At 41.4% G+C, this 23,803-nt stretch overlaps 1 protein-coding gene across 7 annotated transcripts in view; it reads right to left on the minus strand.

Annotated features, from left to right (window-relative positions):
- Positions 1–23,803, minus strand: part of DYNC1I1 (dynein cytoplasmic 1 intermediate chain 1) — a 201,851-nt gene that overhangs the window by 149,034 nt on the left and 29,014 nt on the right. For 4 of the 7 annotated variants that reach the window (XM_049798837.1, XM_049798835.1, XM_049798840.1 and 1 more), the window contains exons 5-6: positions 12,007–12,066; positions 7,847–7,962 (exon numbers count right to left, since the gene is read on the minus strand). In XM_049798837.1, the coding sequence (XP_049654794.1) occupies positions 7,847–7,962; positions 12,007–12,066 (176 nt within the window). The remainder of the gene's footprint in view (positions 1–7,846; positions 7,963–12,006; positions 12,067–23,803) is intronic. The other 3 variants (XM_049798839.1, XM_049798842.1, XM_049798841.1) reach the window with 1 other exon arrangement.

Here is a 23,803-nt window from a genome sequence, read left to right on the forward strand (position 1 = left end):
CATGGGAAAGCTCAAGTATGGTCTTGCTTAGTTCTGGGACTGGCTTTTCTTAAGTACAGCATTCATTCACAAAGCTAGAGCTACAGTCAGACACAGGAAAGGACAGCAGGCCTGGTGCATAATTTGCTGTGCTAGAGGTCTGCTGCACATTATCTTAGGAGACAGGCAGAGCCAGAGCTCCACACTGATTAAACGTGGAAATCTCAGCCCCTAACATTCAAAGTAAAAATAACTTTATCTGTGGATTTTATCATGGAAATTCCACATGCCTGACTTGTTTTCATAGCACTGGGGCTTGTTAGCCCTAGTCACAGGTAACTCCTCATCCAATTACCGAAACACGAAGTAGGACGCAGTCCTCACATGGTGTCAGTGTATGACAATTTTAGGCATACACAGTTTACTCAATAATGAGAAACCCACATTAATATGCCTACATATTAGCAGGAGAGCATCTCAAGAGCAGCACAAAGGAATTCCAGCCACTCCAGCCAGTAAGTCAGCTTCAATAGGGGCCCAACGCAAATGCAAACACACATAGCATGGGGAATAAACAAGAAGAGTTAGAGATGTGCGCACACCTTCAGGACTATGGCCTTACTGGCATCACAGAGATGTGGTGGGATGGCTCCTATGACTGGAGTGTTGGAATGGAAGGATACAGGCTCTTTAGGAAGGACAGGCAGGGGAGATGAGGAGGGAGTGTCGTCCTCTATGTCAATGGCCAGCTGGAGTGCATGGAGGTCCGCCTGGGGATGGATGAGGAGCTGACTGAGAGCCTATGGGTCAGGATTAAAGGGAGGGCAGGGCCAGGTGACATTATAGTGGGGGTCTGCTACAGGCCACCCGACCAGGAAGACTAATCGGATGAGGCCCTCTATAGACAGATAGGAGCAGCCTTACATTCGCAAGCCCTGGTCCTCATGGGGGATGTCAACCACCCTGATATTTGTTGGAGGGACAACACAGCAGGACATAAGCAATCCAGGCAATTCCTGGAATGCATTGATGACAAATTCCTTCTCCAAGTGATAGAGCAGTCGAGGAGAGGTGCTATGCTGGACATTGTTCTCCCCAACAAGGAGGGGCTGGTGGGGAATCTGAAGCTCAAGGGCAGCCTTAGCTGGAGTGACCATGAAATGGTGGAGTTTGAGATCCTTAGGGCAGTGAGGAAGGCGCACAGCAAGCTCACTGCCCTGGACTTCAGGAGAGCAGACTTTGGACTCTTCAGGGATCTGCTTGGTGGAGTAGCATGGGATACAGCCCTGGAGGGAAGAGGGGCCCCTGAAAGCTGGTTAATATTCAAGATCACCTCCTCCAAGCTCAGGAGTGATGCATCCCAACAAAGAGGAAGTCAGGCAAAAATGCCAGGACGCCTGCGTGGATGAACAAGGAGCTCCTGGACAAACTCAAACGCAAAAAAGGAAGCGTACAGAGGGTGGAAGCAAGGACTGGTAGCCTGGTAGGAATACAGAGATATTGTCCAAGCAGTCAAGGATTAGGTTAGGAAAGCTAAATCCCTGATAGAATTAAATCTGGCCAGGGACATCAAGGGCAACAAGAAAAGCTTCTATCGGTATGTCAGTAATAAAAGCAAGACTAGGAAAAACTCTAGACTAGGAGACTCCCTCACCAGAAGGAAACAGACTTGGTTACCCGGGACATGGAGAAGGCTGAGGTACTTAACGAATTTTTTGCCTCAGTCTTCACCAGCAAGTGCTCCAGCCACACTGCCCAAGTCACAGAAGGCGAAGGCAGGGACTGAGAGAACCAAGAACTGCCCACTGTAGGAGAAGAGCAGGTTCGAGACCATCTAAGGAATGTGAAGGTGCACAAGTCCGTGGCACCTGATGAGATGTATGCATGGGTCCTGAGGGAACTGGCAGATGAAGTGGCTAAGCCACTATCCACCATGTTTGAGAAGTTGTGGCAGTCTGGGGAAGTTCCCACTGACTGGAAAAGGGGAAACATAACCCCCAATTTTAAGAAGGGAAACAAGGAAGACTCAGGGAAGTACGGGCCAGTCAGTCTCACCTCTGTGCTTGGCAAGATCATAGAGCAGATCCTCCTGGAAACTATGCTAGTGCACATGGAAAATAAGGAGGTGATTGGTGGCAGCCAACATGGCTTCACTAAGGGCAAATCATGCCTGACAAATTTGGTGGCCTTCTACAACAGGGTTACAGCGTTGGTGGACAAGGGAAGAGCAACGGACATCATCTACCTGGACTTGTCCAAAGTATGTGACACTGTTCCATATAACATCCTTGTCTCTAAATTTGAGAGACATGGATTTGACAGATGAACCACTCGGTGGATAAGGAATTGGCTGGATGGTCGCGAGTTGCGGTCAACAGCTCGATGTCCAAATGGAGAGCAGTGACAAGTGGCATTCCTCAGGGGTCAATATTGGGACCGATGCAGTTTAACATCTTTGTCAGTGACCCGGACAGTGGGATTGAGTGCACCCTCAGCAAGTTTGCCAACAACACCAAGCGGTGTGGTGCAGTTGACACGCTGGAGGGAAGGGATGCCATCCAGAGGGACCCTGACAGGCTTGAGAGGTGGGCCCATGAAAACCTTGTGAAATTCAACAAGGCCAAGTGCAAGGTCCTGCACATGGGTTAGGGCAATCTCAAGCACAAATACAGGCTGGGCAATGAGTGGATTGAGAGCAGTCCTGCAGAGAAGGACTTGGGTGTACTGGTGGATGAAAATCTGGACATGAGCTGGCAATGTGCACTTGCAGCCCAAAAAGCCAACCGTATCCTGGGCTGCATCAAAGTAGCGTGGCCAGCAGGTCGATAGAGGTGATTCCATCCCTCTACACTGCTCTGGTGAGACCCTACCTCGAATACTGCATTCAGCTCTGGGGCCCCCAACATAAGAAGGGCATGGACCTATTGGAGTGGGTCCAGAGGAGGGCCACGAAGATGATTAGAGGGCTGGAGCTCCTCTCCTATGAAGACAGGCTAAGAGAGTTGGGTTTATTCAGCCTGGAGAAGAGAAGGCTCTGGGGAGACCTTATAGTAGCTTTTCAGTACTTAAAGGGGGCCTACAGGAAAGTTGGGGAGGGACTCTTTAACAGGGAGTGTAGTGATAGGACAAGGGGTAATGGTTTTAAACTGGAAAAGGTTAGATTTAGATTAGATATTAGGAAGAAATTATTTACTGTGAGGGTGGTGAGACACAGGAAGAAGTTGCCTGGAGAGGTTGTGGATGCCTCATCCCTGGAAGTGTTCAAGGTCAGGCTGGATGGGGCTTTGAGCAACCTAGTGGAAGGAACCTAGCTTTGCGTCTAGTGGAAGGTGGTCCTGCCCATGGCAGGGAGGTTGGAACGAGATGATCTTTAAGGTCCCTTCCAATGCAAACCATTCCATGATTCCGATTCTATACATGAAGCTCTCCGCTATCAAGCTAGTCAGTGAAGAGCTAGTCAATGCAGTCAATGGCACGTAGAGAGAGTTTTGCTTCACCCTACAGTAGTCACTTACATTTGGTATCACACACAGATATCTAAACTCATGTGTCTTGGTCTCATGAGCCTTAGACTGTGAGAATTCCCCTCTCCTGCCTCAATGCTTTAAAAAGGACAACTTTTAGGAACATTAGTTCAGAGAATTACAGTGTCAGAGAGATGCAGAACCCCACCCAGCCTCTGGAGTTTCACCACTCCATTCCAGTCTACTTCCAAATGGAGTAGAGAACTTATTTTTCCTCTTTCCCTGATAGCCAAAATATCCTCAGTGTTTGAATACAGCAGATAAACAGATGGAGCACAGGCATGAACTGTGTTCTTTGCCAGAACTGGGCAAACATTTGTGATGTAGGATGAGGTTATCCTGCTCAAGAGGAGTGTACGGTAACACATTTGTTTTCCCCACACGAACAACCACCTGTTGAAGATGATAAACAGGTGAAGTACATAGGACCTCCATTGTTCTAGAAAGTCAGATCTTGTTCCCCTGTATATGGGATCTACTTTTTCAGAAATGCATTTCAGACTAACCTGTTTGCAGTGACAGTCTGGCAAGCCAGAGAAGTGAGAACATCTCATTTTATCAATGAAGAAGTAGTTTCTACTTCTTGAAAGAGGAATGACAATATTCCTGATGCTGGCCAGCAAAGCCAGAGAGCTCACAGACCTTCACCTTCTTGCTGCCCCCCCCTGTTTTCGAGGGGAGCCAGATCAGAGGAGTATCTCTCTTTTCAGTGCGGGGACAGTGTGATGTTCTCCACACTGAGATTTTGCTTCTTGGCCCATTAAAGAGCAGGAGAACAGTAAACTGGAGCTGAGGTGGGCACCCAGCAGAGTTTGAATGGGCAGGCTGTTTTCCTATCTGAAAAGGTAGCTTGCAGGCAGACATACAGACCTCCTTCCACTGTTGTATGGCAGTGAGGGATTCATCCCAGGAGAGGTCAGGCCATGGCTTTTCTGTTGCTGCATTCTCCAAAGTGTGCCTTCAGCAAAGGGCAGTTCTGCAGTGCTTTGGAGGGTCCAACCATCAAAGGCTACATGGGGCTGCCATTCTGGGGCTATGTGAGAGTCTCTGTTCAGTGAAGGAATGTGTCCCAGAGACCTATCAGAAAACATTTGGCATAGTCTAGGTCTTAATCAACTCCAGAATGGAAAAAGCAGCACAAGTGAAATGTCTCTCAATGCCTACAAATACCTAAATTCAAGTCCAGTTATAGAAGAAGGAGGGGAAGAAGGAGGGGAAAAGTAAAGACCACTTTTTTTCTTGGGCTCCGAAGCCAAGATCTGGGTGTTTTTGAAGTCATCCTACAAGGAAGAAAAGAAAAGTCTGAAGCTTACTGTGACCTAAATAAAGCAAAAGAATTAGGTACTTGTGATCAAAGGGTTGAATGATGCATATACACATCTCCCTAAATAATAGAGTGGGTGGGGGAAATGACATGTCATTATTCCTCTGAAATAAACTGAATTACCTGTTCTGAAAAGAGGATTTAATCTGTTTTTATACAGTGAAGAATAATGCCACATTATTTCTTCTAAAATTAGCAGCTGACAAGCTGAGACTTCAATGCTTATAGCATCTGGCTCCCTGGCACCACACTGTACGTACCACAATGAAGCTTTCCTTTACCAGTTTTATAATGTTTGGGGGGGGGGGAATAGCCATTACCACAAAGGCCTACATCCACTGAGCTCCAGAACAGCAGTAGGTCAAAGTTACCTCAGAGTTTCTTTCTTTCTTTCTAGAGAAGCAATATACAGAAAATCTGATACTGACATTTCAAAAAAAGCTACAGAACTTTGAATGGACTCGAAGTCCTCTTTCGGTGGATTAATTGTACAGGAAAGATCTTTCCAACCAGTTGTACCCATCATTAGCTGTCTTCCAAACCAGAAGCAAGCATGTGACAATCTCATCCTAAAATTCTGCATTTTGACACAAATCCTGTCCCACAGGCAGCGAAAGAGTGAATTCTGAAAGCTGAAGTCAGACTCATCTAAGTAAATAAGGGGTTTCTTTTTTTCTTTTCTCAAACTCTAAGGCTTCACATACTGAATAACTGAGCACATAACCATAGTACTGGCTGAACAATTTATCTTAAAAAGATAATGGCTATATTTTATCACATGAATGTGTAGGAACAGCATAGGGACTTCTCCTCAAAACTGCTCTCCAAAGGAATTCCCCTCTGTTTGCTGTTCATGTTTAGAGACAGCATGAAGGGCTCAGCATTCATAAAGAGGCTTGGGAGACTGAAAACCTGAGAAGTCATTTCCATCAGACCTGGGAGACCAAAATCACAGAGCTTATTTCCCCTCTAGAGAGCTTCCAATTAAATACAACTTCAATGGAATAACCAAACATCTCCTTTACTGATGCAGGGCCATATTCGTGTCCAAGTTATTTGCAGAGAATTCCCTAGCGACAAATTGGAAGAAAGGAAATAAAAGCTAAACTTTCTCTCCCACACATCTGAGGGAAGTGATTGGGTGATGTCTTCTCTGAGTTTAAATATTAAAACTTCGCTTTTGTTGATTTTTTTCCTTGACTCTGGTGACACAGAGATATGAAAGATAATAAATCCAGTCACCAAAACCACTTATCACCATTTGACCTTTCCCATCACAGGTTTGGCCTAGGCAGTTTAAAGTCCATGACTTTTTATGTTTGTACTTATCTTCTTTCACACAACTCTGTGCTTGCTGTCCTGACTGCCAGGATCCACAGCAGCACACTGGTGTTTTGGGTTTTTTTTTTTCCTTGAAGGGTAGGAGATTGTCCTCTTGTCTACCCAAGAAGAGGATTTTGTAATTGTTGAAGAGCTCCTTGGAAAAAAGTGAGAAGGACTTATTGGAAGAAGTTTCTTCCTCAATAGAGGTTGGCCTTTTCAGAAAGGCTTGTCAGCTAATGAGCGCTGGAGTTGCAGGCCTGAGAGAGGTAAACACATCAAAACTATGTCTTCAACTCCCCATATCCATAGGCTCTTGCACTGGACAAAGGCCCCGCATCAGGGAGGAAGGGCATCCTCTCCATCTGATCTAACAATGACTCCATGATAATGCCCCAGGGTTGAGCACCTACTGGTCTCAAGCCAGGAAGGCAAGGCCTCAGGGGCAAGCCCCATTTTGTCGAGGCTTCAGCAGCCCTCAGAGACAAGCAGAGATGAACTGGATAGAACTAGAGAGGCTTGTGAGGCAACTTCTCCCCCTGAGAAGGCAAAGCTGTCAGGACATGCTGCTCAAGCAGCAGCATCCAAGCAACAGGGTTGTCTATGCTTGAAGGCACTATTTCAGACAACAGATGACTAGGGTAAACTTGTGGTCTGGGAAAGCAGAATCTGAGTATCTAGCTCAGCAGTTTTCATTTCTGGTTTCTTAAAGGCAGACCTGGTAACCCAGTTGCTGAAAAAAGCTGGGTATGTTAATCACTGTATCTTCCCTGATGGTAATTTATATTTAAACAGATTTACTTGCACATCTTTTGCAACCTACTTGAATCTTCTTTTTCTGTATGGAGCCTGGTGAAGTTCTACACTATCTGCTGCAGGAAAGCACCCAATTGTTGAACTCTTCTTGATCCTTCATTGTTAACAGCAAAAATGACAGTCAAGACTGTCTTCAGTTTTTCTCCTTCTATCTGATTTGTAATAGTGTGCAAATTACATCAGGCTAATGTACAGTTTTACATTCAGTTTAAATGGTTTCAACTGACCTGCAATCAGTGTTCTGCAGTACATCCCTGGCAAGTGTCTAGTCTAAGGAAGAGATACATCAGCACTCACCTACTAACTACTCCATGTATTTACTTACCAACGGGAAAGCCAAACAACTAACAAACAGCTCCAATGAGTACAGATAATATATCTGTCAGCAGAGAGAAAGCAAGACTGTCCACATTAAAGTATGTAAGCCTCCTTTTTCAGCACATGGAGCTAAACTGTAACTTCTCCTAAGATTCACCTACTGGAGGGGAATACAGTTATACTGACCACGTATCTGAGGGCAACTTTCCATCACTGTCTCTTTACAAAGCATGCAATGAATAACTTCCTTGATAAAGAAAGAAAAATGGAATAAAGCACTATCTTAACTATATTCATAATGATTTATCTGAAAATATGTTCTCATTAAACTGGTAGGTAACCACAACCCATTGTAAGACAGAAGTAGTTTTGTTCCACCTGAATTTAAAGTCATTATTATAATTATTCTCACCAGAACAGCCATTAATCACATAAACAATACCTGGCTTGCAGAAAATATGTGATAAGTAGCTATATTATGATTTACTATTATTTTTCTTACATGCTTTAACTCTTACTCGAATACTTATTTTCTATGAAAATTTTTTAGAAAAAAAAATCTTACCTTCAGATTGATGCGTGGCAAGAGGTGTCTGTGTCTCCTTGGAGTATGATACCACCTCCCGAGGTAAGAAATCAACCTGGGTAATCTTTGACACCCCTAGTTTGTGCAGTCTGCGTCTAAGATGGAATACACGACATCAAAAGGTTAGTCATGTTAAATGTAAATCATCAGCAGGAACAAGAGTGTTTGCTTTTATGAACAGGATCAAAAAAATACTTCAGTGTTTACTAAGATGAAACACAATACACTATGCATAAGAAGTACCTAACTGCAGTGAAGAAAATTAACCTGGGAACCATTTGCCATAATAAAGTACAGTTACTGAACCTTCAGATCATGCTGCTGAGAGGGACTGTAAATGGGAGAGAGAAATGACCTGCTTGTGCCCCTTGTAACATGCAACAAAATTCTCTTTCATACCATCATTACTACAATGTTCTGCCTGCTTGAAAGAGTTAATCCTCAACCTGAGATACACAATAGTGGAAAGAGCACAGTGGGTGTAAACCAGGCTGGATTAGGACTGTCAAATGTTCACCTGAGAGTGATAATAGAGCCTTTAATTGGCAAGGTGGTTAATTTCCATAAAGAAGGAGATTCTCCCTTCTACAGGAGTCATTAGTGGTGGGATTGATGTAGGTTTATGATTAATAGAGTCCTAATGCAAGGGTTAGAGGGGAGCTCCAAGATACAGCCGGAACAGGGCACGTATAGCCTTCTCTTTTTATTACTTCCTTTACTTTAAATAAGCTGTATGAAATAAATCAGTAAAGCCAATTAACTGTAAGTGGGTAAGGGAAAAAGAAGAGAGACAGCTGAATGTGGTCATGAACACTTTTAGTAATACACAGTTCACTCAACAGTGGGGGGAAAAAAATCAATTTATTTCCTGAATATTATTTGACTGTCTGTAGGGAGAGAAGAATAAACAAACGGCTACTTGCAAGTGTTTTACTGGAAAAAATGCCAACTTTCAGCAGAGAAAAGAATATGTACATAATAAACAAATCAACTGAATAAGTCCAGTTGCCTAGATCAACAAGTGCAAGCACGCTTATACGTTTATGGAAAATAAATTCATGGACACGATGTTTCTGAACTGCCATGTCATTAGAGAGTGCAATTTGGAAAAGCAGAAAATTCATACGCATTATCCATATCCTCTCCATTTTCCAGACTGTCGGAAGAAGAGAGGTCAAAGGGGTTTTGATCTAATTAATTTCCAATGGGTTAGGTATTCAATTAAGATTGATGTCAGAAAGGAAATGAGAGTCTCAAAAGGAAATTGTGATCACTGGATGACACCTCCTGAACTCTTCAGCTAGCTAATGCTACATCAGCTATACATTTTTCTAATCTATCTTATTGGCTGAGTTGTTATTAAGCTGAATGCAATTAGATTCAGCAGGTAATCAGTATGAATCAGCCATATCGCGTAACAAACCACTAAAGCAGAAATAGTTGTTGCAGCTCTGAGTCTTTCTTCTTTTCAAAGAGGAAAAATTAACAAGTCTCCCTCCTTACAACAATCTGTGACTTTGCCAATATGAACAAAAGCTACAATTGTCTCAAAATCCTACAGAAAAACTTCTAACCTATTACTGGGGGCAGAAAAACTTCTACAGCTTGTGATATACTTCAGCTAACAAAAGTTTCAGTAGTGTTACATTTTTGTAGCTCTTTAACTGAGGGTTTATGTGAATTCAAGCTTTAATAAATATCTCACCCCAGCAAAATCTCATGTGCTTTTTCCTCCTTCAGCACCAGACGTGCAATCTCTGTTGCCTACTTGGTCAGTTACACTTTCCTATGTAACCAGTCCCTTGCTGCCCCAAGCTACTGGTTCCACTTGACTAAGATTCTTAAGCCTTCTGCATTGAAATTGCTTCTTGACAGTGGTCTTGGTTAAGCATAATCTCTAATTAATCATATGCCTAATCTGGGCCTAATTGGAACCTCACCTAATTCTAACAACAGTTTCACATGAGGTCGCTCTGTATGTCCTCAACAGCCTGAGGATGGGGAACATCGATCCTAATGGAGAGTTGGATTTAACTGCTAGTTGGGTTAGCCTCTTTGTAGACTGCTAATCAAGAAGTGGGCTACATTCCAGAGCACTGTGCTGAGAGAATGTGTGGAATTTTTCACCTAAAACATTTCTAATTTGGGAACTGCTGGTGCCTGTACAACTGTCTAGCATCACCCATATCCTGGTAATTACTGAAAACAGGGTGGTCTTTCTTATCTGAAGGAATGTAGTCTTTTAGTTCTTTTTTGCCCCTGTTAAGCAACCTGCAACAGTTCTTGTGTAACTAAAAGTTGGCCTAGCCCCTTGGTCCCAAGTACACAGGGACAACTGGAGCATCCTTTCAGTGTCTGGACTCTACCAAATATGGACTATAATGTTCTAGTCTCTAGTTCTTTTTAGGGCAGCAGTAAACTGTCTATTGCTTTCCCATCTCCATTTTTCATCTGAGGTGCTCATAATTCTTATCATTTACAGTTTGCTGAATATTCATCTTAGAGAGCACATAAGCTTTGAAGGATTCCTTTCAAAACTGTCTATGGGATGTCAGTAGGAGGACAGTAACTAAAGTCCATGCATTAAAATTGATTCCTCTCTCTGTAGGTGGCAGAAGAAAGATGTATCTGCTAGAAGTATTTTGCTACATACATCATTTAATTGCTGACAGCAGGATTTCTTTTCCATTGGTATTTTTTTAAATCTTGTCTCATGACACCAGAGGGAAAACTGGTCCTCTCTCTAACTCTGCCTTGGTTTTGAAGACAGTTTTCTTTCAAAAGAGGCAGGACTTCCCATCCAGACTATACACGTGGATTTACTCTTTTGCGTGCTTCTTTTATGAGTGGTCAGTGCAAAGACAGAAAAAGTGTGAAGTCTGTGGCTATACGCAGGGTTATCTTTTCATGAATCAAATAAAGGAACTTGCTTTGCACAGCTGTTTGAGGAACCTTGCTCCTAGGAGTTCTCATCTTTTAATCCAAACTTCCAGGAAAGGGCAGCTGAGATTTCTAAAAGGTTTCTGTATATTAAAACAGCCCCAAAAGCTCTATCTTTTTGGTACGGTCCAGGTAAAGCTGTAGAAGCTGGATCTATTTGAAGCCACACTTAGGTAGAAATTACAACATTCATAGTAATTCTGGATGTGGAGAAACCCTGTTTAGAAAGCTCTCTGGATACTTTCCAATCCTTCTGATCTTTCCTGGTGAAGAGCCCTAACATTCCTAACTGCAGCTGGGAGCACTGTCAATCAGTAGTTAAAGAGAAATTGTTGATTTTCTTATAGAATGGTGAATAAATTTCACATGAACTAGTAAAAGCATAAGACACTTGCCTGGAGAGTCAGACAGGCAAGCGCTTAAGTTCATAGGTAGACCAATTTCTTCAACATAGAGATTTGGTTTTGAATATTACTCAAGTTCTGAACAACTTGAGGGACTTCTAGCTATCCTTTTTAGAGGAACAGTTTATCCTAAATATCTCTGCAGGCAGGCATTTCTAAATTATTTAAATTAACTAATTTTTTCAGATGCTTGGGGTAGAGAAGTTCCAACCCATACTAGAAAATATTAATTTTAGCTTTAATACCATTTAAAAAATACTTGATTGGCCTGAACTCAACTAAGATAGCAATTACTCGTGGACTATGACCATATTTAAGTGCACAATTATAAGCATATATAAAGTTCCTAAGGATAAAGGGGAAACTGTTACTGCATGTGGAAACAGCATAACTATGGCAGACAGGAAGGAGGGGAAAAGTACCTTGCAAATGATTCAGATAGAAAGGTCTGAATCAACAGGTACAAACAAGGCCAATGTAGCTGTACATGCACGTTTAAGTGCCACAATAATAACATTTCATCTGTAATGAAATAGTTATTTGTATTGTGTTTCAGGCAACAGAAATAGCAGCTTATCTTTTCATGAGCTTCTTTAAATAGAAGGGTTTTTTCCACAAAGATGCTTTGCTGAAGCTTCTTACTGATGAAACCAAAAAAACGGAAACTTAAATTATGGTCTTTTTGAGTCAACAAAGCAAATGAAAATCACATAAAACCAGCTCAGCTGGGAAGCATTTTCAACATAATTCTTGCAAAGAAATTATAAACAAATAACAAAAAGAGCTGACATATACCCAAGTTCAGAGTCAGACTGGAGCTGCAGCACTGAGGGGTCTGTGTCCCATTGCAAGGTCCTAGGGTGGTAATCAGCCGTGCAGCACAAAGGGAGGGGGGGAAAAAAGAACACACAGAATTAACTGAAAGGATGAACAAAACCCCATCTCATTAGTTACATGCTCTATGTAGTACATTCAACCTCCAAGTGCAAGGGACAGCCACGCTATGTCAAATAAGGTTTGTGTGTCAAACTGTGACAAGGCAGGCAACTTATTAAAACTAGAAATTATTGGTAAACAAAGGGAAGAACCTGGGTTTCCTTTCAGATATTGGTTAATGAAACATATTTTTTTTCTTTTTCTGAAAGATTTCTAACTCTTTAACTATGGTTGGATACATTCACAATAATCTGTAAAATCTGGAGGCACAATTTATTGTAATCGTGTTTTTATGATAAAGTGGACTGAGCACTTGCCATGAACTCCACTCAGTAGTCTAGCTCTTCACACACTCCTGAGACTGACAGTAAGCCATTCGGTAAAAGAGTGCTCTGGGCACAAATATCGCCTAGCGCATATGCCAACAAATGCCAAACTGACACCTGCTCTGACATATTCTGGGGGCGTCTGGGACAAATAAATTCTTTTTCTTTTCCTCCAGACAAAATTTCTGGGAAAAGGGGAATGATACATCTAGGGAAATCAAATCTATGACAGTCTGTTAATGGACTGCTGTCATATGGGACTGTCATCAAATGTATGAATGCTCCAGAGGTGTGGTCTGTAGTGAAGACGTTTTTCCTTGCATTGCAGTGCAACTTGCCATGTTACCACATCTAAAACACTTTGCAAACACTCACAGAGCCTTTCTGGAGTCCTGTGAAATTATAATCCCCCAATTTAGAAATACAAAAATTGACATATTGAGGGCAACATTTTCAAAAGTGCCCACTCATTCCCTGGCTCTTGATTTTATTTTATTTTTCCTCCCTCAGGAAGCCACATCTCGTATGCAAGAAAACTGTCAGAATCTATGACAGAATCAGGAATACAAGTTTGGCTCCTGAGCACCTTTTCCTGTAGTATGAAGGCTAGATTATGCATTGCTCTCACTAGCAGAGGCTGAAGCAGAGGAAAGTGCTCCTTCACTGAAGCAAGGAAGTCAAGCAGACACGCAGGATAATGATAGTCCTCAAAATTAAAAACTCCCCTCATTTCTCCTGAATACAAATTTTGAGGATACAGAGAACACAGTATTATCACATTCAGCCAAAACCAGCTGTATAACCAGCCATGCTCAATTTACACAAGCCTTTCTGCAACAATAGCAACTTCTGCCAATGAATCACTCATATATACTAACAAGTTATTGAATTAGGTTAGAAATAGATCTCTTAAAGCCATACAATTATGTTACCTCCTGTACTTAGTAAACTCATTCATTCTATTACCTATGTTAACTCACTCTCTGCAGAGACAGACAAGGGCATGTGCCACACTCTGCCATGCCAGAGTGAAAGTGAATCAATCTCAACACCCTTTACATCCAAAAAGAAGGAAGAATTGTAATGCAAAGGTGCTTTCCCATGCAACGTAAGGGCACTTATTCCCCTCAACTTCTTATGATCCATAGTGCTGTTTATTGGCATGAAAGACTTCACAGTGATAAAGACTTCTCCAAAATGACACTGTATTACAAAAGGGTCAGAGGCAAAATCATACAGTAATAAAGAACAGATTTTTCCTTGTAACTTGACTGTGGCTCAAGTACATTGGAAAGTGGACATAAGGATCCGAATGCCTGATGCAAGGCAAAGGCATCAGTGACTAATGCCTTATAGTTAAAAATGCTATCTGTGTGAATTACTCTGGTAATGTCACCAAGGTCAGTAGCATATATTAGGACTTGCTATGTAAATGCCAGTTTTTAATCTGATAGCTGCCTAGGGGCTGCTTATACATGCATACCCAGGTTTTCCTAACACTTAAAAGAAAACATACATAACTCATTTCAGTTTTTCCCCTCCCTCCATCCATTTTCAAACCTACCAAATTCCCCAAGGGATAAAGACTATTCCATCAGAAAGAACTCTGTTAGCATCTGATTAAAACAAGAGCTTGCAACAGGTCTCTAAAGAGGCACATCCCTATATTTCACCTCTACGAATCCAGACCAGGCTACATCTACCTGGTACCCAGCTGAATTCCTAAACAAAATAAATTTAGAGACCTCACACACTCAAGATAACACGCAAATCCCAAAAATATGAGAACAGCATCACCTATGGTTCAGGCCATCATTTGTTACATGCAGACCATACATGTAGTGGAGACGTGTTCTTCCCTTAAGTACTTCATTATCTGGATTCTGACATAGAGACTTCACCATTCTTGACATTGATACCTACTTTTAATAGCAATTCTCCTTGACTCCTGGTTACACCTGTTTTCAACAGTTTTAGTGCATCTGCAAAACATTTCCTAGATTTGTGCTCCAAATGGTAATTGTTCTCTCTGCATCATCGTGTTACCATTTGCAAGGGCTTGAAAAATAGATAAGGAAGCAATCTGCTGTGTTATCCTCTCAAGCTTGGCAGAGCAAGGTTACTGTAGAAAATGAGGCTGCAGGTAGCAGGTCTTCAGGTTTCAAGTCTCTTGCCATGGGAGACACAGAATGCAAGTGGCTACACTTGCATAGTGGAGGATGGAGAACACAGGGATTGACTATATGTTTCAAGGAACAATATTGATTTGTCCTTTGCCTCTTCCTGGCACCTGAATAATGTCTGCAGATCAAAATGAAAGTGAGCAAACAGTAAAGATGTAATCTGGACCTGCAATTTAGCCAGTTTCCATGGCAATAACATTGAAAAAGAAATAAATAGATTCTTTGAGGATTAGCAACCCAAAGACAATGTTGAATAGCCTGTGCTGTCATCCAGACTAGAAAATTAAAGCTAATCTCTTTGTGATGAGCAGACATAACGTATGGCATTCTGTGATTGTTTGGATGAGCATCACAATTATGCTTGTTCTCCTGTGGACAGTTCTCAGTGGGGATTGTAAAATGCCATTGGATCTCAGTGAAAAAGCAGTGCCAATCTTTCTCAAATCTAGTACATGAGTTCCTTCTCCAGAGATTCCTTCATGAAGAAAATGATTAGGTGCTGTTCCTTTTTTTTCTTTGTTCTTCATAAAAGAAAACTGAAATTAGCTTTGGCACTTCTAGTCACCCAAAGACAGGGCCAGAGGGAGTAACGTTACAGACCCTGAAGACAAGTGCATGGCCTAGGAGAACTGCCTGACTGGTCCATCAGCAGTCAGGCAGAGATGCTCCTACTCTGGACCCTTTCAGAAAGCACAAGCTGGTGAAAAGTCCCCCTAAATGGATTCAATGGCTTTTGGCACAGATCTATGTAGAGGAGATACAAAACATTTTACCTTAACTTTTTTATGGGGAAAAGAGATGAGCATGAGACCAAGCAGGGAAAAGTAGTGTTCCCTTGCACTTTCCAGTCCTTCCACAAACCTCCTGCAGACCACCTGAGCTGAACCTCCTCCAGTGGGTGAAGCGAGTGCACGCAGCGTGGGAAGGGCCCCTGGAAACTCAGCGAGCATGAGCAGCATGGCCAGGACTAAGCCAGATCAGCCAGTTCCCACCACTCAGACAGTGCAGACACTATTTTAATCAGAACTACCCAACATTGTTTCAAAGCTGGTTGCTCTATCAGTCTCCCACATAGTGACAAACAATACCCCCGCTATCAATCTTCTTTTTACATGTTCAGTGCATAATGGCTGCCCTTGGCTGATTGTAGGATAAAAAGCTGCAACTATTATCAAATAACATATTGCTCTAAAGCAGCACAAAGGGAATGAGGGCTTTTAGATATTGCACTAACTAGACAAGGTATGAGTGTTACTACTTCTCTTTAAACTGATCTGCTTAGATAGGCATATTTTAGTATTCTCTATTTGCTCTGTATTATTATTTCAATAATCTTTTTTTTTCCTCGAATTTAGGACAGTATTAATGCTGATGCTGTTTCAGCTCTTAGTACTGAAGAAGTACCAGATGATTTTGATACAATGCATCTTCTTTTCCCCCAGTCAGTCGGGGAATAACCTGCAGAAAGAAACCAACGGGAGGAGGAGCCCCAGATGTCATACATTTATTAAAGGATTGGGTGGTAAAGCAACTTGCTACATTTTTCTATTCTGAATACATGTCCAAAGCATTAGGGAGATATCCAGAGCACAGTTTTAAGAGGACAGAAACCATTGCAAAATTTAAGGTGGGAGGTGAAAGCAATTTGAACAGAAGCATTCCCTTTTCTGTATTATTATTACCATGGAAAACCAGGCACTCTGGCATCTGTTACGATGCCCTATGGAACCTTCCTTCCAGAAGATTTTATTCTGATTGCATAATGTCAGTTATGTAGATTAAAAATGTGGAAAAGACTAAAGTAAAGAAACTAAAAATAAAATATTTGAACTCTTTTAGAAAGTTCCCAACCTCTGAATGCATTAATTAAGCATGGAGTCTGTCATCTAAACCCGTCTGGAATCCATGAGAACTTCTCAGCTGATTTAAACAACTTGGGTTCTGGCCTCAGTGATAGTGTATGAAACACGTAAGGCATCAGTGCCATACATTTACTTATTAAATCACCATCATAAAATGATATTTAATATCCAGAATCACGGTCACATTGCACTACAGCTTGGCTCTGGTAAGTGCCCTAATCCAACACTTTTCAGTCAACCAGTATGCAACATGCTGGCACCTTGTTCTGACTCTGCTTCCCTGAAGCTAAACCCAAATCCTCCCTCATCTGTTGCTGATGCTGCAGAACATGTTCTGCATGACTTCTTTTCTCCCCGCACACTCCCTTCCCAGGTCAAGAGCAACCAGGACTGAAAATCCATGCTTTTGAATAAGGCTACTCACAGAAATAACAGCAAACCCTGCTTTCCCAAGGGGCCTCTTGCAAGTCAGAAATCTCTTTGCTGCATTGCAATTCACACCTTCAGGCAGAACTAGAGGAAAGCAAACACCATATTGTGGCATCTCCTGTCAGTAAGAGCTGTTGTGCTTTCCAGACCAGGAGAAAACTGCACTGACAGTGTACCAAGTCCCAAAGTGTCTGCTGAACTGAGATATCCATATGTGTCCTTAATGAACCACCATTAGACCTGACAGGTCCCAATTCCAGCATCTTCCCTGCAGCAACAGCAATGCCCTAAAATGACCCTTTGTGTGGGAAATAACTATGCCTTCCTAACCCTAAAATACAGTGGAGCGTGCCATGACTCCACAGATAAGCTGCACTGAAGTTTTCCAAGATCAAAGGCCAATCCCATTAAGTAGAGCATAGATTGTTACTAAACTGAGAGACAAGAACTGAAGGAGAGACTCACCCACAACACATGAAGTCTTATAGCACCTTTGCTTACCAGAGTAAAGCTTCTAAAATTATATGAATGTTAGGAAGAAATTACTAGTCTCATTTGCCCCATTTGGGGAAGCAGGGGATCTTGACGTTACAATGGGTATTTATACTATCTTCAGGCACCTAAATGAAGTGCTCCAGCAATGAAAGATGTCACCATGGATTCTGCACAGGAACAGAAAGACAAGAGATTGCTCCATGCAGCAGTTCTGAGCACCCAACTCAGACTCCCAGCTGTGAGTAGGTTTCAGAGGTGGTTGTCCACAGAGAATTTGGCGGGGACAGCCCAACTTGGGCAGGTGACTTGGGAGGCTGAGTAAAGAAGATGGAGCCAGACTCTTCTTGGTGGTGCCCAGTGACAGGGCAGGAGGGAATGGACACAAACTGAGAAAAGAAAATTCCACTTAAGCATAAGGAAAAATTTCTTTACTGTGAGGGTGGTCAAACACTGGAACAGGTTGGCCAAGGAGTCTGTGGAGGCTCCATCCTTTCAGAGACTCAAAACCCAACTGGACACAGACTGAGCAACCTGCTCTAGGTGACCCTGCTCTGAGCAGGGGACATTGACTAGCTGATCTCCAGAGGTGCCTTCCCACCTCAGCCACTCCTGGTTGTGTGATTCTGTGGTCTTTCCCTTTCGCCTCCCTGCTAGCACCCAATGAGGAGCCAAGCGGCTATCTGCACTGATAGGAGAGCTCCTCGAGAGCCTGCAAGCTTCAGTCTGCTTCTTGTTTTCTTTTCTTCTAACTTCACATGCAACTAGGAAAAGAAGTGAATTAGGAAAAAAGAGCGAACCAAAAAGCCCCACATTGCAAAGAATAACAGGGTTCTTGTTTTTTACTTTGATGGAAAGAGGAGCCCCATGCTTAAAATACAGGCCTGGATTACAATTTCCAAAAGATTCAGAATTGCTTACATTAAGAACTGTGCACCTGCACATGGATGATGATATACTGAAAAACAGGTTCCAGCCAACTCATATATTCTTGTAAGTCCTGGATGCAACAACTGTGAGATATGAGACCTATTTTAAAATCAGTAGAATACAACTCTTAAGATGTGTTTGAATGCATTTTTTCAATATGATACCAAATATTGTCGCCAAATTACGATCTGGTATTATTTGCAATTTCCATAAGTAATCTATCACATATATAGACTTTTTTTTTTAATGTCTAAATATTGCCAGAATGAATTTAAGGCTGCATAATTATTTAGCTATAAAATTTTAAAGAGTTCTGCCTATTTTGTTGTGTCAGCTTCTCCAAAGCTCCTACTTTGCTGTTGATTAATTAGAAAATCTGAACTAAGAAACTGTTGGTGAGAAATTACTACGGAAGTTTAAAAATATATACGTGTATAGATAAGCTGTTTGGTTTTATTCCCTTCATTCTACGTTTTCATAATCTTAATTTTCTCCACTATAATTTTCACTTTCTGTTATTTGTCATACATTTAAAGTGTGTCTCCAAAGCAATATATACTAAGAAAAGAGGACTCAAAACTACTACTCAGAGATGGAAAAGTAGCACTTGCCTCAACTGGTGCTTTGCATTTAAGCCACTATTCTGCTGCCATCTGTGCTCTGTTTTGCAGATTTGTTCCACTTTAAAAGGGCTGGCAAAAAGAAAATACCTTCCTTGTGCTACTTGTTTTCTGAAGCACATTATAAGCAAGATGGCTATCAGCAGCTAGGGAGGATTTGTGCCTCTCAACAAGACGCTCACTTATGCCTGTAGAGTAGTATGCTCTGACTTCACCGCGTGTTCTTGTGTTCGGAGCTGGGCCGCTAATCATAAAATAAAATGCCATAATACATTCAGCAAACAACGAGTTTGGCACCACTCTTGGAGTGCAGCCAGATACTTGGGTTTGCATTTATACTTCCAAGCAGGCTGAGAACTCTGACTTCCAGTCTTTACCAATAAAAAGAGCAACTATGACCTTCCTGAGAGCAGAGCGCTCTTTCAGCTGCCTGGCAACCATAACAGCCCCTCTCAGAAGGGCATGAGTTTAAAATACTGTCCCGTTTCCCCCCCCCCCCCCCCCCAGATATGTTTATAAAAAATCATGGACAGATAATATTTAAAACACATGTATATTTTGATATTCTTTTTAAATCAAGGCTATGCTGCTGAATGTATTTAATAATTTTCAAAATCCACGTGACTTTTAAATCAGAATGAACAATTCTGGCATGCCTTTAATTGTAAGGACATATCACAGGACCAACACCTTGTTGATTCCCATTTCACAGAATTGCACTAATTAAATCAGCAGTTAAATTCATCCAATCTGCTGAACTTATTTGATGTATTTAAAGTCTGTCCTTTGATTCAGGTCTACATTACAGAATATAGTCTCCTGGCAATATAATGAACCTTGTCATTCTCACAATTTATATGCTATAGCTTGAGAAACCTTAGTCTGCAAATTTATGCTGGTTTACCGGGAGGGTCACTGTGAGCAGCAGCCTGGATCTGTGAGGACAGAAGGTCAAATAGTTAGAAGCTTCTGCTGAGCCTATGAACTGACACAGATCTACTCTAAGTGCATGACAGCATGAATGGTCATTTTGAAAGTGCAGTAATAAAAAACACGTTCAGGAGGGAGAAGGCACAAGTTGTTTTTTTTCTTGTAGCAAACCCTGAAAATTCTTTTTTAAAACAATATTTTTATCTTCGTTTTTATACCAAGAGTAACTCTACACAACAATATAGAACTCAAATGATCACAAATGTAAAGAAAGAGCTTGGCAGAAGTTTTACGTTATCAGCTCCTGCAGATGCTTTAAAGGAACCACAGTACTCACGTTAGGGCACTTTCATCCAGAGGCCATGGATATGCATATAAGGGAAGTTATCTCATAAACTTCAAGGGGCTTTGAATACAATCACATAAAAGACAAAGTCACATTTATTAGTCAAACCTAGGAAAGACAACCCATAGCATTTCAGAGGAGTCAAAGAGGTAACATGAAGGCTGGAACCTACAATTTTTAGTTCTGGTATTATTCAGCTGAAGAAGGTGGTGAAAGATTTCAGCAAATTTTCATTTTTGCTTCAGAGCTAAAATCCAGTAACTACTAGCTGGAAGAAGAGTTGGTGTTTCCCTTCCTTTATACAATTTATTTTGTGCTAGAAACAGCAAAATCATTCCAGAAGGGGATAAGATTTTTGCTACAACTAGGTTGAAACAAGAGTTTGTTGTATGTATGAGAGTTATCAAAAAATTTTCACATTAACAGTCAAAATGTCAAAAGTTTTCATGACCCAATTATCTGACTTGCAATAGACCAGCTCAGAATTTATATTCTGATCTTGAATTATTGAAATAAATAAGCACAACTAAAATTTCTGAATCAAAATCAATTTTAAGTGGAAAACCAAAATGTTCTGCTTATGAAAAATTTAATACGGGATGCTTAGACTGTTTCAAAATTCCTTGAAAAAAAAGAAAAAAAAGGATCTGGAGATTTACTAATATCTTTCCAGTGGCAGCAATTCCCACTTTACAGATTTGAAGAAAATTCCTAAGAAATTCATTACTGAAATAGCTACACAGAGCCTCTTTTTATTTTTCCAGATTAAACATAAAATTGTGAATGGGGATTTTCTAACAGGCTTTTTAATAGGCTAGTGAAGGAGAAAACATCTACGTGCACAAACTGTACCAGTTTAACTATGTTAAACAGTTTAACATAGGAGGTGATCTCACACAATTTAATTAAATCAAGATGCAATTCTGTGCAAGAGAACTGTTTAAGCCAAGCTGGCCTTAGCAAGTAAGTTGTTTTAAGAGGATTAGTGTTTTAGTCCCTAAAATCATCTGATCGTGTGACTAAATACATGCATGGTATGCCTGGAAATAACTACAGAGAAGTAACTACAGCTGGGCTGATAAACTAAATGGTTAACTGGGGCTTTATACATTCATATTATTTTCTTCTGGATGCAGCTGGGGCTCAGGTTTCCAAGGCATTTTATGAAGCACCCTGGGAATGGCAATCTTTCCTTCTCCTTTAATTTATAGCATGGAGATGCGTGCTAATGAGAAAAATAATCAAAGATCTGGAGGACTGAACTCTATCCATCCTTCAGGAATGAAAGCATGAAAAACCTTAATGATGCCACAGGCTCACATGCTAAAAGGACTGCAGATGATTCTAATTAATACGGACCATTCTGACTTTGTAACTGGCACATACTGAAAAACACTCCCTACTTTCTAGGTCAGATACACAGACACTTGAAAGCAACTGCCAAATATCAGTCCCTAAGGTGTCTGCTTATGTTTATAGGCTTAAAAAAGAAAAAAATATTGGCAGGGAGAGACTTCAGATATCTAGGGCTAAATATACATTGAATATAAAGGAGAAGGATTGTGGTTCTTCTTGTGCAGGAGCAAAAGAAGGGAAAAGACTGCAAAAAAACTGCCTTCCTCCAGCCTTGTATACTAACCTATGCAGGGCAAGCCATGATACGTGCCAGTAGCTCAACGCAGCCACCCATACCGAGCAGCCCATGCTCATGGAAGGAGGACTGGCCAGCCCTGTTACTGTCCTGTAAATGGGCTGGGAGTAGGAAGCATGAGAGATTTGCAGCATCGCTTTAAAAAGCAGCAGAGTTCCTATGGCAAAGACAGCTGAGATAGCCAGGGTCCCCCCAGGCAAGGGGAGGAGGCTGACACTGTCACTCCTTCACAGATGCCAGCACAATTCAGGTCAAGAAGGCTTAAGGCACAATTTGGCCTCTAACACTGTTGGAAACTGTAAGATAAAACATGTGTGCCAAGAGATCCTGACAATGGTGTCATGGTAAATTATACTGGAAAAAATTTAAACAGCTGGCGTGTGTATTTCTGCCTTACCATGTAATGGCAAACATCCCATACTAAGTCCAAAGCCACCAAAACAGAGTAGCAACGCCAGCATCCCACAGGTTATCCCATTTGCCTCTAGCCACCAAGCAAATGTTTCTCTTGACTCTCCACTGTGAAAGACTCATGTCTGCACTACACAATGGTCCGTAGGGTTACAATCCTTCTTTTTCTGAATAAACATCATTCAAGCAAAGGTTGCCATAAAGTAGTTTTCTTCCCTTGGTCCTTCCTGTAGCTCCCTCAGAGTCTTTACATTGTCCTGTGCTTCCCTTTGGCTCAGCCCATTTATGAAGTACGAATGCCACTAAACCAGCCATTTAAAAGCCATTTTGTACATATAAACCCATCCTAAAAAAAAACCCAAACTGCTACTAAACTGTTAGGGCTGCTGCCCCTGAGGCAATACAACACAGGCCCACTTGTACTGGTCGCATTTGAAGAAAGATGCCTATCATTTGTGAACGTGGTAACACAATGAAATGCTGCTAATGCAAAGCTGAGCGGCACTGATGGAACAGCATCGTTGCGCAGAACCTGTCAAACGCATTTACTTAATGATAAAGTAGCTAAGCCCTAGGCGATAGGTTTATGTTAGCAGTGCTTTCAGCAGATCGTACAGAAACATGGTTTTGTTAATGTCTACAAGAGATGTTTTCTGTAGCTAAGAGAAGATAGGAAATAAGCTGCATGGACTGTAAAAGACAACCTACTACAATAGTCCAGCCTTCCCATATAAATGAAATGGAGACCAGGATCCACCTTCTTCTGCCTTCTTTATCTGTCTAATTAAATAGCAAAGCAGACATTTAAAAGGGAGAATGGCATTCTGATACTCTTTCTTCAGCTTGTCAATATGTTATATTACTGTACTAGGTAAGGAGCTGTTTAAAAATAAAACAGTGAAAATAAAAACTGAGTAGCCAAGTCCGATATTTCAGGCAAAAAAGCCTAAAAAGTGCAGAACCTAAGGACTTTTGTGAAATTTAGATACACTCGTGAAAGATCAGCAAGCAAAATCTTTGTGATTTTAAATATTGTGTGGTAAGAATACACTTCTTAACTAGAGATGCCTTTTTTTTTTTAACTTGACTGACAGTGAAAAAGATTAAATACAAAACTGTAAAAGTGTAAATACAGTAATGACATGCTCTGACATATCCTAGTGTATTTCTTTCTACACACAAATTGCTCAGAGTGGCCGTGGTAGATGATAGAAGCAACTCAGAATCACGTCTGATGAAAACATACATGAATGCAGACTAATATTGTCAGCAAACTTCAGAATGAGAGAGAAGACGACATGCTCTTGACTCTCTGTCGGTAAGGACATCCAACCTAAAGTGACAGCTCCTACTATGTTCTCTGGAATACAACTGGGAACACATTTAGAGGCCACAGTAACTGCAAGATGAACAGACATAGTGGACAAAATTATGCCAACAGCCAAAGCCAAAGGTGATATTGCTCCTCAGAGAAAA

This window comes from Accipiter gentilis, chromosome 4, assembly GCF_929443795.1.
Source record: "Accipiter gentilis chromosome 4, bAccGen1.1, whole genome shotgun sequence".
NCBI classification, from domain to species: Eukaryota; Metazoa; Chordata; class Aves; order Accipitriformes; family Accipitridae; genus Astur; species Astur gentilis.